Source organism: Larus michahellis, chromosome 23 (genome assembly GCF_964199755.1).
Source record: "Larus michahellis chromosome 23, bLarMic1.1, whole genome shotgun sequence".
NCBI classification, from domain to species: domain Eukaryota; kingdom Metazoa; phylum Chordata; class Aves; order Charadriiformes; family Laridae; genus Larus; species Larus michahellis.
This window is the reverse complement of record NC_133918.1, coordinates 5764754-5777674: the sequence shown is the minus strand read 5'-3', so window position 1 is coordinate 5777674 and position 12921 is coordinate 5764754. Positions and strand designations below refer to the sequence as shown.

Sequence of the window (12921 nt, the reverse complement as noted above, 5' to 3'; positions counted from 1 at the left end):
TGCAGCTCTCACTGTTTTAAATTTCTTTTAAATGAATTTAAACTTTCCGACAATCCCCAGAACTGATTGTCTTGCACCTGAAACTGAATGTTAAATAGTAGAGAAATGCAATTGAAAAGTCGGATGAACTTCCCTTTAAGCAGTTGCAGGGCAGGCTGCGGGATCTGTGGCTTAGATGGGGGGCCAGCAGGCAGCACCTCTTCAGCCCTGCCCGCGCCGAGGAGGAGTCACGGCACAGTGAGCACGCTGGCTAACATCAAAGGGAAATAAGTTTCCTGCAAGGGCCGTGCAGGAGGAGATCCCGTGGGGGAAGATGGTGCCTGTGGCTCCGTGCTTAGGTGTGCACTGCAGGGAGGTCTCGGCGCGCAGGCCTGGGGCTGGAGGAGAGCACGGCAGCCCAGGGGGTGGCAGAGTTGCTCCACACACAGATAAATGGCAAAAGAATTAGCGTTGTATAGTGCCAGCAAAGCCTGGCTTTTTGCAGCTCGGTTTATTTCTAGCGGCACCTTTGCCACGAGAGGTGCGGCGCAAAAATATGGCCCAGGCCTGGTCCCCAAGTACTCGCACACTAAACACAACGGACGCTGAAGAAAAGGGACTGATCCCAGTTCGGAAATCTATAAGCACATCTGCTCCAGGTTAAGAAGATACAACTGCAACCATGAAAACAACCCTCCACCCGCTTTCCCTCGGCCTCCCCAAATTCCTGGGTAATAACATGTTTAACTGCGTTGCCTGTGAGCTCCGCACAACAAATGAATGTGTAGATTTTGCAAATTAAGCTGCAGCGATGCGACCCAGATCTGATAGGAGTTTCCTTTACATCATTCTCAACACTTCCGTTGCCATAACAAAAGGCAACTCTGCTTTCTGCGCAGCGTGTTACTTGCTCACAGGGAAACAAACTGTTGTTCTCCTCATAACAATCCTCTGATGCATAAATTGCATGGAATTATTTCATTAAAATGACGGTAGTGGTGTCTCGGAGGACACAGTCCACTTCACACGGGTCTTCTCGCAGAGATCTTGGACTTCTCACAAAACGGACGTTCCCTGCGCTCAAGGGGAGGGACAGCCAGGGCTGACATCACCCGGGAGCAGGCGGGGATCTCAGCACGCGGACGGCTTTGGCAACGACAGACAGACAGACACCTTCAAAATACCTTTCAGGTTTGCAGGATGGAATAAGAGTTAATGGTGTCCTGGATTAAGACAAATGGTTTTTCTAAATTAAATTAAGAATCGCTAAAGGGAGTACCTGACTTCAGTATTTAATATTTCAGGATTTTTTATTTTTTTTTTACATGTTTCCGTATCACAGTGATGCACAGAGAGAAAGATGCAGCTGCGAACCCCTGAGAGATAGTCTAGAGTACTAGAAGTACTTCTGACTTTATCTACAAGTGTGTAAGCGTGAAATGAGTTTTTTCTTCATGCTTAAGCCATTCCTCTGGATTAGAACTAACCCACTCAACCTTAATGAAACTAGAGGTACGCTCTACCTTCCACTCATCAAAATTAAAGTCTAAATTAAAGCCTAGCAGTTCTAAACCGTATCCGTGCTAAAGCATGAATCCAAAAAGAACCATCTGAGACCCGGTGCTGAAAAGGGAGGGAGTTGTCTGTATCAGGCGAGGTAGCCCTTACCCGGTGTCATTATCTTGCTCATAAAGGACCAAAAGAAGCTATTCCAGAACATCTAGCGACTTGTAGTGATGCTAATACTAAACTTCAAATAGGCCTGAAAAATGGCTTCATGTGGACTTCCTACACTCTGAGGTGAAAACCGCAAGCAAGCAGAAGAGTAGCTCTGAAAAAAACCTGTCTCCCCAGAAGTATTCCACCAGCATAAGGCTTACCGGCGGCGAGGAGACGGCGAGCACAAAAGGTGGCATAACCAAGGGAAAAGGTCGGGTGGGATCGCGGGGGAACAGAACTGTGGAACAAGCAGGAGAGGGGCAGGGAGATCCCCTGGGGCTGTGGAGAGTCTCAGGGCGATGGTACGAGACCTGGCGAAGAGAGAGCTGGTGTGATGGCAAAGTCAGGAGGAGCACCCAAAGCACGGAGTCGTCTTCTACATGGGGAGCCTGCCAAGACACTCTGGGGGGCTGGCACGGGGGGTTCCTGGTTCAAAGGACCATCGTTTCTTTTTCAATAGTCAGCAGACATTTTCTCTGCCTTCTGGTTCTGAGAAGGCTCAGACGCTCGCACACCCACCGGCTGGGAAAGGCAGGACCAGCGTTGCCTTCACGGAAAACGTGAGGTTGTGCTGACACTGGTGGGAATGCATGGTGCTGCTGGCACGAAGGCTGAGCTGCTGCCTCGGTGGTCAGCCGCCTCTCCTGTCTGCATCGCAGACGCGAGCTCAGCCCGGGGCAGGTCGCAGCTGCACGAAGAGTTCTGTCTTCACACCTGCTGGCTTGGAGCTGAGGAACTCTCTGAAGCTGCTGGAGCAGAGAAGAATCATAGAATCATGGAATGGTTTGGGTTGGAAGGGACCTCAAAGATCACCTAGAAGGCCCGTTATTTTCCTACCACAGTTTGCTCTTCCAAGCCTTAAAGATGTACAGGATAGGCCAGGTGGTGTTTGTACCCTCCCTCCGAGCTTCAGAATCCCCCGCCTGTTTTCCAGCATTACATCTGTTGGGTTCAGAGCCATGGACTAAAAGAGCACCTTCTCCCAGGAGATGATCTATTGCACAACGAATTACTTTAAAACCAAATTGTTACCCCAGAGGGCAGGGATCACACGACTTAAAGAGATGTTAACAAGCCGTGACAAACCTCTGGCACTAGAATTTTGAAGCAAGCTGTTCTGCATCTAAAGCAGTCACTAAAGATCACACAGCATCTGAAAAATGAAGGATATAGCAATGAGTAACCTCTCTCTGCTCCACTCCAGAGACCTGGCCATAGGAAGCAGGGCTGCGATTTGCACACTATCTGAACCTGATTATGTCTAATTTTTTGCATACAGACCATGGAAAGGATCCTGGCTGAGGCATGGAAAATATGTGGCCACATGAGTCATTCTGTAATGGTTCATAAATCCTGAGAGAATCACAAAAGCAAAACATCTAACATTGCGTCTTCCCTGTCCCTGCCAGTGGAACTCCACCTCTCGACACGCTCGGCACAAGGATGTGGGAATATGGTGAAAGCAAAGGAAATAGGATCATTTTCTCCTTGGAATAGAAGAATCTCATCAAACAGCAGCCAGGCTCAGCTTTGCAACCTTCACAGAAGAGGCCATTCATAAGCCGAGGAGAAAGAAATGAGCCACTCCTCAGGTTGCCAAACCAAATTTACAGTTCCTACTGCCCGGACTCCAGCTTCTGTCTGTACGCCCTCGCAGAGCCAGGCAGGGGACTGGAGAGCACAAGCCTAAAGCCCAACAACCTCTCAAGCTGTGGCCTCCTGCCCCACTTGCCTACCACGGGGAAGGGGCAAGCTCGGGCTCCTCCACTGGTGATGGATTGGGGACATTCCCAGCAGAGCACGGAACTCTCAAGGAGTTAGAGAAGGGGGGACCAAGCAGCAAATGGTCTTAAAGGCTCAGGTAACGTCTGCCAGCGAAGGATCCCTCTTACAAAGTGATGTGAGTTGTCTTCTCCATACAGCCAGCAGGTTTGTGGCAGCAGCACGCCGTGGCTCCAAGCTATTAGCTAAGTGTGCTCAACCCTCTTGGGGGTTTACGGGGTGGAGACTGCACATCTCTGGAAAAACACAGCTCTTCTTGGGCAAGAGCAATTGAAATCCACCGTTATCTGCTCAACAGCAGAGTCTTCCTGCGCACCCTTGTCAGGCCGCTTTCCTGCTGGATGGAGCTGCTCTCCCTCTTCCTGGTAGTTTATCAGCGGAAGCACAGCGTCTCCAGCGTCTTCGTCAAGGCCTGAGACCTTCCCACTTCTCCTTTCTATGTTATGGCACCCCAGGCTGGTGCAAGCGATCATTCTTTGAAATGCAAATAGCTCCAACCCACAGGACTTCTAACCAGCCTCTGCAGTAAGGACAAGGAGGAAGGTTCAGGAGCTTTGTCCCCTGCCTAGCCAGGGAGCAGGAGCAAATAAAGCAACACGAGAACCCTGACAAGGCCAGCCTGATCTGGGGGCTGCGAGGCAGATGCTAAAAACCCCTAACTGCCACAAGATGAGGCTGCAAGAGCCCCGTGCAATCCCTGGGGGCTGGGGACGTTCCTCTGCATCTGCAGCTCTCCAGCACTTCATTTATTTTTCTGTGAGGGGCTGATAATCTTCTCAATTTGCGCTACCAGGAAGCGCTTTGAATCAGGGCATGGGGGAAAACCTCGCATCTCTTACAGAGCCACTTGGGTCTCTCTTGGGTGGAAGGATGCTTGACACAGGAGGTCAGAAGTTCAGTTTACATACTAAACCAAATTCAAATAGCATCAAATCTGACCACATTTGTTATTTCCAGGAACATTCTGGAGCAGGAAGGAGGCCCAAGTAAGTCACTGGAGCCATCGTCTAGCTCTGATGATGAGGTACGTCCCCAATATACACTGGATCTGGATACGTGTGTCCCTCCCCGTCCGGTGTCTGACACAGGAGCTAAGTCTCCACTTGGGCAACGCGCACTCGTGCATGTCGTGACAGCCCCCATACGCCTCATCCTTCTCGGGCTGAGCCTGGTGCTTCCGTGAGTTAAGGAGCAGCAGGAGGAAATGCGTAAGCCGGGTCACTAATCCTGCGTTTCCCACACAGCGCTGAGCACAGCAGCACGCTCGTGGATCCCGCAGCAGGATGGAGACCCTCGGGAAGGGACGGCTGGCACACAGGCTTGTGCTGTGCTGCGCCTTTTGGGGACTCTGCCTGGCATCTTCAGACTACGATGGTGAGTGCGTGTCTTTGGGTGAAAAATTGCTTCTTCTTAAAGTACTGGATACTTCGTACCTTTTTAAGATCCCTGAAAACTCATTTTCAAAAGCTATCCATTTTTTTAAAGCTATTTTTTAAAGGATGGGGTCAGGCTCTTCCCAGTGGTGACAGGACAAGGGGCAACGGGCACAAACTGGGACATGGGAAATTCCATCTCAACATGAGGAAAAACTTCCTTCCTTTGAGGGCGGCAGAGCCCTGGCACAGGCTGCCCAGAGAGGTGGTGGAGTCTCCATCTCTGGAGACATTCCAACCCCCCTGGACGCGTTCCTGTGCCACCTGCTCTGGGTGACCCTGCTCTGGCAGGGGCTGGAGGAGACGATCTCCAGAGGGCCCTTCCCACCCCGACGTTCGGTGAGTCTGTGATCCCATGGGAGCTCACTCTCATTGAGATTCACGCATACTTGAGTTGAAGCAGGAGGTGACAGAAGGTGATACGTCCCAGAAAGAAATTGGGGTGGAAAAAACTAGAAAGAGGAAGAAAAATTAGAGGAGAGAGCCCCTGAAACCAAAATCTTTAGGTAAAATTTAGACTCCCGCAGCCACAACTTTACCCTGGAGTGGCCCCAGATCTTCGGGTTCTTTTGAAAGCTGGGCAGAGGCTTGGCACTCTGGCTCCCCAGTTCCCCCAGTTGTACCACACAGCGATCATTTGTGAGCTGTGGGAAGCCACACGACAGGGATTGTGTACGTTTTCAGTAAGGTTGCTGATGGTTACTCCTGTGCACCTAATTCTGCCAGCCAGCTTTTTCTGCCTGTCACACAACAGCATTTTATAGAATACTCCCATTTCTAGGGACCCCGACGTAAAATGCAAACCTCAGTGTTTGGGGTGTTGCATATGCAGCCTGCTCTGCAAAGCACAAGGGGAACTGCACAAACAGCAGGTTAACAGACTGCATTTATTTGGCAGATTACTCCCAGAACATCACCGACGAGCAGGTGACGACACCAGAGATCACACCATGTCCCCGAGCCATCCCTGGGGAAAAGGCAACCATAAACAACGTCACGTACCTGTTGATACACGAGGCCACACGTGCTCAGCTGGGCAGCGTGGTCACTGTGCGGCTCATCCCCTGCCTCTACACCCTCGTCTTCCTGGTGGGGCTGCCTTCAAACGGGCTGGCCCTGTGGGTCCTGGCCACCAGGACTGAGAAGCTGACCTCCACTGTCTTTCTGATGAACTTGGCCGCAGCAGACCTGCTGCTCATATTGGTGCTGCCCTTCAAGATTTTCTACTATTTCCTGGGGAACAACTGGCCCTTTGGGGAAGGCCTGTGCCGGCTGACCACCGCTTTCTTCTACGGGAACATGTACTGCTCAGTGCTGCTGCTCACGTGCATCAGCGTCGACCGGTATCTGGCCGTGGTGCATCCTTTCTTCTCGCGTTCTTTCCGCACGCCGACCTTCGCTGCCTGCACCTGCACGGCCATCTGGCTCTGCGCTGCCGTCCTCACCCTGCCCCTAACCCTGCAGCAGCAGTCGTACCCCCTGTACAGAGCAGACATCACTATCTGCCACGACGTCGTCCCCAGGCACGAGGATGACAGGTATTACTTCTACTACTTCATCTGCCTGATCGCCTGCGCGTTCCTCGCTCCTCTGGTGGTGATGCTGTTCAGCTACTGTTCAGTACTGCGAGCCCTCCTGCGCAGCGGGAAGCGCTACTCCTACTCTATGAAGCTCACAGCTCTCGTGGTGTTCACACTGGTGGCCTTCTACACCCCCAGCAACGTTCTCCTCCTCATTCATTACTCCAGCTACAAGTCCAAGCTGTACGGCAACCTGTATATCGGCTACATGGTGAGCCTGGCCATCAGCACCTTCAACAGCTGCGCCGATCCCTTCGTCTACTACTACGTTTCGGAAGATTTCCGGGATAAGGTGAGAAGGAGATTCTTCAGTCACAGAAAACAAAACACCACATCGCTAAAAACCTCCAAGGAAACACTCCCACAAAAAAGTTCCAAAGATTCACTGGTGTAAGCCTCCACCCCAGCTCCCTGCTCCCAAGGCACCCACAACATACACTGGGGATGAGATGAAGACGACACTGGGATCTCACAGGCTTCATCCAGAGCAGCGAGCAGTATTTTCCAGGACACGAGTCCTTTCTCCTGTCTGTACAGCTAAAACTGAATAAACCTGGAGCACAGGATTCCTCGAGAGGCGTGGAGTCCAGCCAAGATGTGGAGTGCTGAGCACGTACAGATCTGTTACTGGGACACCGCATGCTGGTCACACATTGCCAGGGATGCTCTTTGCCAATAGACCTAGGTCTGGTTTTCCTAATGCGGTTTTTGCAGACTGATTGCTATTTGTGTTCTATCTCCTTCGCTGCTACTGACTTGCTTGCTGTCCTTGAACGCATATTCCCTTCACCTAAAACTGAAAAAGAACAGGCACTTGCAGAACCACATTTCTAAACGTTTCAAAAGTACTAGGAGATGCCTCTGTGAAAGGTATTCCCCTGGACTCAAAGGTTCTGTCAAGAGAACACAGAGCACTGGCTTCTCTAGCAAACACATTCTTGGCTTGATTAGTAAGCAACAGCACAGTAATTAATGTCAGCCCGTTGTTGGTAACAACTGTAAAAATCCCATTCGCTAATCCCTATTTTTGCAAATGACCCTTGGCATCCATAATTTCTTTAGGACAAAGACTGTAGTAATGGATTTTAAAAAAATATTATGTCTTTTGAAGGGAAATATTAAAGGAATTGAGAAAACCCTCGCTCTAGAACTCCGCACTTCTTTGGTGTAATGTCACACACAATCAAGAGCTGTCTCCTATGAAACAAGCGACCAAACCTGTTGCAAATTTGACAAAATGCAGCCAGCTCATCTCCCAGACACAACTAGGGCATATCTCAAGAGCAGCAAGGTCGAAAATGAGTGATAAACCTCCTCAGAGTTCCTGAATTCTTTGGTTTTACTGGTACGGACACAACTTCTGTCCTCACCATAACTACGATCAAACAAACTTGCAGCCTACAATGTGAACAATAAGAAGAGGCAGACAAAATTGTCTTAAAATCAGTTTTTAATAAAATATTTATCAGAATCTAAACCAAAACCTTTTCTGGACTCAGACTTGCTAAGATTTGTGTGAACAAAACAAAAACGGTCCTAGAGCTGTTTGCGTGTACATATGTGTGCGGGGGCGAAACGCAGGTGAAAAACTAGAGCTTGTCTCCTATGGGTGCAGCACCGCACGCGCGGGGGATGCGCCAGCTCCTGAGCACAAGGAGACCTGCTGCAGCCAGGGCTATTGCCACTCACTCACACATAGCACCTACTAAAAAACAACAAAAAAACCCCTCACAAAACCAACCAACAAAACCCAAACCCAAACCCCAACTGCAAACGGGGCTGAGGTTTTCTAAATAGATCATCTATTCACGATAGTGAAAACCAGGTTATTGTGCATTACATGTCAATAGTCGACATCAGCAGAGCAAGTGCTGCTGTTTCAACGATGGTCTTCCAGCAAGATGAACATCCTGGTATTTGTTTTCTACTGAGGCTGATTAAGAAGCAGAAGAGGCGAGACCAAACACTTGGACAAGAAAGAACAAGGGAACTATTGCTTTAAAATAAATACCATGGTAATGATTACTCTGCGTAACGTACAGTTACAAATATATAAATATTAATTTCATTGAAAGGATTGCAAGCAAAAATCACTGATAACTAGCACTGCTGCAGCTATTCAGTAACACAACTTGATGTAAGTAGGAGTCTCTGCGTCTTACAAACCCACTGGCACTTTTCTCCTTTTGCAGTGAGGGACCATGAGAAAAAGGGAAGGAGAAGATCTCTCTGACAGAGGGAGGCGAACGCCTCTAAGCCAGAAACAAGTCAAAGCCCAAAGCAGCAGCAGGCCTGCTGTCCTTGCTGGCTTTCCACCACCGAGTTGGTGTCTTCCTTCGTGAGAAAAAAATAAAATCATAATCAATCCACCCACTCTGTCCAAACTCTGATTAGCTGGTCTTCACGAAGCTGGAGCCTGAGTTTTCAGTGCTGAGTTGTCCTTGTGCTGTCGGGGAGCGTGACCGACAACTTCAGAGTCAGAACTGGGCAAAGCCTATGAATAACGCTGAGTCCAATGCGGCCATGCTGTGTCCAGTGGTTCTCACGGACCGCGTCCTAAAGACTTTCTGTATTCCAAGTAGGATTTTGAAGAATGGAAGGAAAATAATCTAGGAAAATTTTCTTCCTGGATAAGAATTAACTGCGATTATGAGAAATGTGAACAACAAATCTGGGAGAGGGGAAAGCTGTGGACAGAGAGACAGACCTGCTCCTTTACTCCTGTGATGGGGGAGAAAAGGCAACCACAACTGTGTAATTGCAGGTTCTTTTATTCAAATCCTTAAATAAAATGACTTTTTTTTTTTTTTTTTTAAACTACAGAAAGGAGCTAGTTTAGTGTGGCAAGACTGGGGGGAGGCAGAGGCTGCCAAGAGCAGATGGACTAGTGATTTCCCTGAAAGTGCCAGAGAAGCTTCTGTGAAGAAGCACTCGAGGTGCAGCCTGAAACCCTGGCACACGACCCCACACGCGCTGTCCTGCTCTAACCGCCTCTGATCGAGGACGCTAAGGCTGCTCTGCCTTTGCCTTCTGAGGGTCTGGGTCTCTCTGGCTTTTCTTCTTCACAGAGACCCCACAGAACAAGGCCCTGATTGATGGGCTGGCACTACCAGGGGGAATTATTTAGCTGGCAGCAATGGGGAGGTGTCTGCATCTTAAATTAGTACATTACATGCACCAGAGCCTGAGGAAAGTGAAGAAAGTCAGGTTTGATACTTGGCTGGAACTCCCTCCCTTCATCTCCTTGTCCCCAGCGGTGATGCTGTTGGACTGCCCAAGGATCTATGAGAGGACCAAGCAATGTAAAATTACTTCAAATATCTATCCAGAAGCATACAATGGACGAGACAAGGAAACTAAGGCCAGAAAGGGACAGAGGACAAGAGACTGAAGAATCCAGAGCATAGGACCCATCTTCTGTGGGAAGCCAGTCACACAGACATTATCAGGGTGACTGAATGTCTCGTTCTCCCAGACTCAAAGCATTAAACAGCTGAGGCTGGAACCAGCAAACAGCAGGGTTTGTATTGTGCAGCTTTGATATTTAGAAAAGAAAAAAGAAACAACTCTTGCTGCAGCTCACACTAGGTCTGCTATTTACCCAGGGGATAAATATTGACTCAGTCCTGCGTGTGTACACAATAGCCAGTGGCTGCCGGGCCAGTCGCTTACAGGAGATGGAATTTAGTTTAAAGGCATTTATTTACCTGCCAGACAGGAATGCAGCCGCCAGTGCTTCTGCCGTGCTGTGCGGACACAGTGAGGACACGGTCTGTTCATGCACACTGAAGAGACGTGGCAAAACCCTCTGCCGAGAGGCAGTGGATACATAGAGGCAGCAGCCACGTCAGGATCCTGCGAGGATAGCTCAGCGTGGCCACGAAGAAAGGCTTGGAAACGCGCCAACAAAGCGGTTCTGAAATCCCTGGGAACTTTAAGACCCAGACCTTCATCATGTCAACTACATTCTGCAAATATCTGGTCCCAGACAAAAAAAGACTGGAAACTACATATGCCCAACTTCTGGGATACCTCCTGGTTCGTCCCCATGTGGACATTTTTCTGGAATAAAGTTGCCTTTATTCTGGAATGCAATGTCTAATGCTGGGATACATTCTTGTTATAGTTCCTGTGTAAACAAGCCCTGAAAATGAATGGAACTGGGCTTTTTCCTGTTTCCATTCACTAATAAACACCCTCAAAAGGGGTTTCCATCCCACTCTGGGTCCTGGTAACAATAGAATTGGGAAGATAAAATATTAATACTATTTTGCAACAGGCAATTGCATGTAACTCCTCCAAAGAGAACAATGCTGCTCCAGGCAGGAAGGGAAACAAAAAAAATCTTGGCTCCTACACTTTTGGAAACACAAAGCTTTTGGTTTTAGTTTTGCCGCATTGCTTGGGGCAGGTCAGTCTAAGGGCGTCCACTCTGACACCAGTGATCTGTACTGGCCAGCAGACCCAGGGCCCACGCATAGATTACCATATCCAGAACAACCATCGCATGGGGAATCCTACCGGGAGCAGAATAAAAGTGACTGGTGAAGTCAGGCAAGCATTTAAAAGGACCGTGCGTTGGGTCAGCTTTACTTTCATGCCAGGGTCACGGGGAGGAGAGGGGCTGGGAAGGCTGCAAGCAGCCCCCGTCGGCATATAGTGCAACGTGAAGAGGGCTCACCCACCTAACCCTTGCCGCTGCTCTGGCTGGCAAACTTCCCCGTCTGAAGCCTGCAGTCCTCTGGTGGACAGCCAAACCTTTCCGCCCTGACAGTGGATTTCACTTTTCTCTGTAAAACGTACCTCCCAAGAACTTCCCTGAACACGGAGCCAACAGGGAAGTTCTTCTCTTGTGGGACATTGTTGTGGGTGCAGCAGACTTACGGGCTGGAGAAGACGATCAGCCTCTTGCTATGTCATAATTAGCAAAACACACTGATTTTTATTGTTATACTTTGAGAGAAAACTTCTCAGCCATCTTTCCTCAAACAGCAGTTCAGCTAAGCACAAGGCCTGGACTTAGCTTCTAATTGTAGCTAGGAAATGGCATTTGCAGTATTCTGATAGTAGAGAAAACACTTGGAAATGGTCTATAGGTTTGAATTCCAGCCCCTATTTTTCTCACCTAGAGGGCACAGCATATTGGTCTCTCATCCTTGGAAGTACCCCAAAGAGGATGCACAAAAGGCAGAAAAACTGACAGAAAAATAATGCTGAGTGTCCCCCTTAGCGCTCCCGATCCCCCGCCATGGGGCAGCAAAGCCTACAGTTCTGAGTGCATCAGGAAGTAGTCATCGTTCAGTTTCTGTTCTGCAGCAGGTCGTCTGTAGGAACAAACTCATACAGGAGTTGATTCTGAGCCTCTTCTCTGTATTTAAATTATATATTTCTGTTGAAAAGAGAACATAATGAAGAAAAGTCACTTTCTCATTACGTATCTTTGTGAAACTTCACTGGGGCTGGACAGAGAAAAGCTTTAAAGGTCACTTTTTATTCTGCGAGGGATGGAGACGTTCGAGTCATGAAGACTTTTAAATGCCACCCTAGCAAGATCTTGTTCCTGGTGGTTCCTTGCTAAAGAGGTTAGGAATTCACTTGTAAGAATGGCCCTTTTGAGGAACCAAATACATTTGACCCAACAAATGAGTTAGTACAGTGTATATTGACTCTCAAACCAGATTTGTGATCCCCCGCTCTCCGGCTCACCATTCTACTGTGGTCACTGCTTCCTGAGTCTTGTCCACTTCTTTTAACGTGCTTGCTGTTGTCAGTTCTGCCACAATCTCAAAAACATCCGCTTCCGATGCATAGGGGTCCGGGTCATATTCATAGGAGTAGTACGACAGATCTGTCTGTAGCGGAGGGCCTTCCTCTGCTGGAAAGGAAACCAGAGAGTCTCAGGTCGTGCTTTAGCCAAAGAAACTGCATTTTGGCATCATATATTGCATCACGGAGAAGGGGAATGACATAAGAGAAAGACATTTTAATTAGGGAGGCAAATCAGGGGCCAAATGAGTGCCTTATGCAACTAAATGAGGCTACACACGTCAATGGACCTGCATGTGTGTGCTCAGATTCACGTGCAAGGAGACAAGCTACTGTAAATCAGAATTTTTAATCTCCGAATCTCAGACCTGGGCACTGGAAAAAAAAAATGAAAGGAATCATAGAAAAAAAAGAAAAAAGAGCCATGTAATATGAAAAAAATTCTCAAAGTCTCCTTTTAAAGCGTCTAATTAACTGAGGTGCTTAAGTTAGGAACAAGTTCACCCTGATATATAGTGAGATAAAAGTAAGAGGTATCTTTGGGAACACCAGATGTCACAGATGAGTTTCTCTGCACCCTGAAAATACATCTTTCTCCTTTGACTTGGTCCAAGCCACGTACCTCAGTTAAGGAGAGACCAATCCATACAAAGATGTGTAAC

At 48.5% G+C, this 12921-nt stretch overlaps 2 protein-coding genes across 3 annotated transcripts in view; one reads left to right on the top strand and one right to left on the bottom strand.

Annotated features, from left to right (window-relative positions):
• Positions 1 to 4719: 4719 nt before the first annotated feature.
• F2RL3 (F2R like thrombin or trypsin receptor 3) lies at positions 4720 to 7972 on the top strand. Its single transcript, XM_074565734.1, has 2 exons — positions 4720 to 4854; positions 5812 to 7972. The coding sequence occupies exons 1-2, from the start codon at positions 4764 to 4766 to the stop codon at positions 6885 to 6887; spliced, it is 1167 nt and encodes a 388-aa protein (XP_074421835.1). The 5' UTR covers positions 4720 to 4763; the 3' UTR covers positions 6888 to 7972.
• Positions 7973 to 9307: 1335 nt separating this feature from the next.
• Positions 9308 to 12921, bottom strand: part of CPAMD8 (C3 and PZP like alpha-2-macroglobulin domain containing 8) — a 51952-nt gene continuing 48338 nt past the window's right edge. For both annotated transcript variants that reach the window (XM_074565732.1, XM_074565733.1), the window contains exons 42-43: positions 12200 to 12368; positions 9308 to 11882 (exon numbers count right to left, since the gene is read on the bottom strand). In XM_074565732.1, coding sequence (XP_074421833.1) covers position 11882; positions 12200 to 12368 — 170 coding nt within the window. In that variant the 3' untranslated portion in view covers positions 9308 to 11881. The remainder of the gene's footprint in view (positions 11883 to 12199; positions 12369 to 12921) is intronic.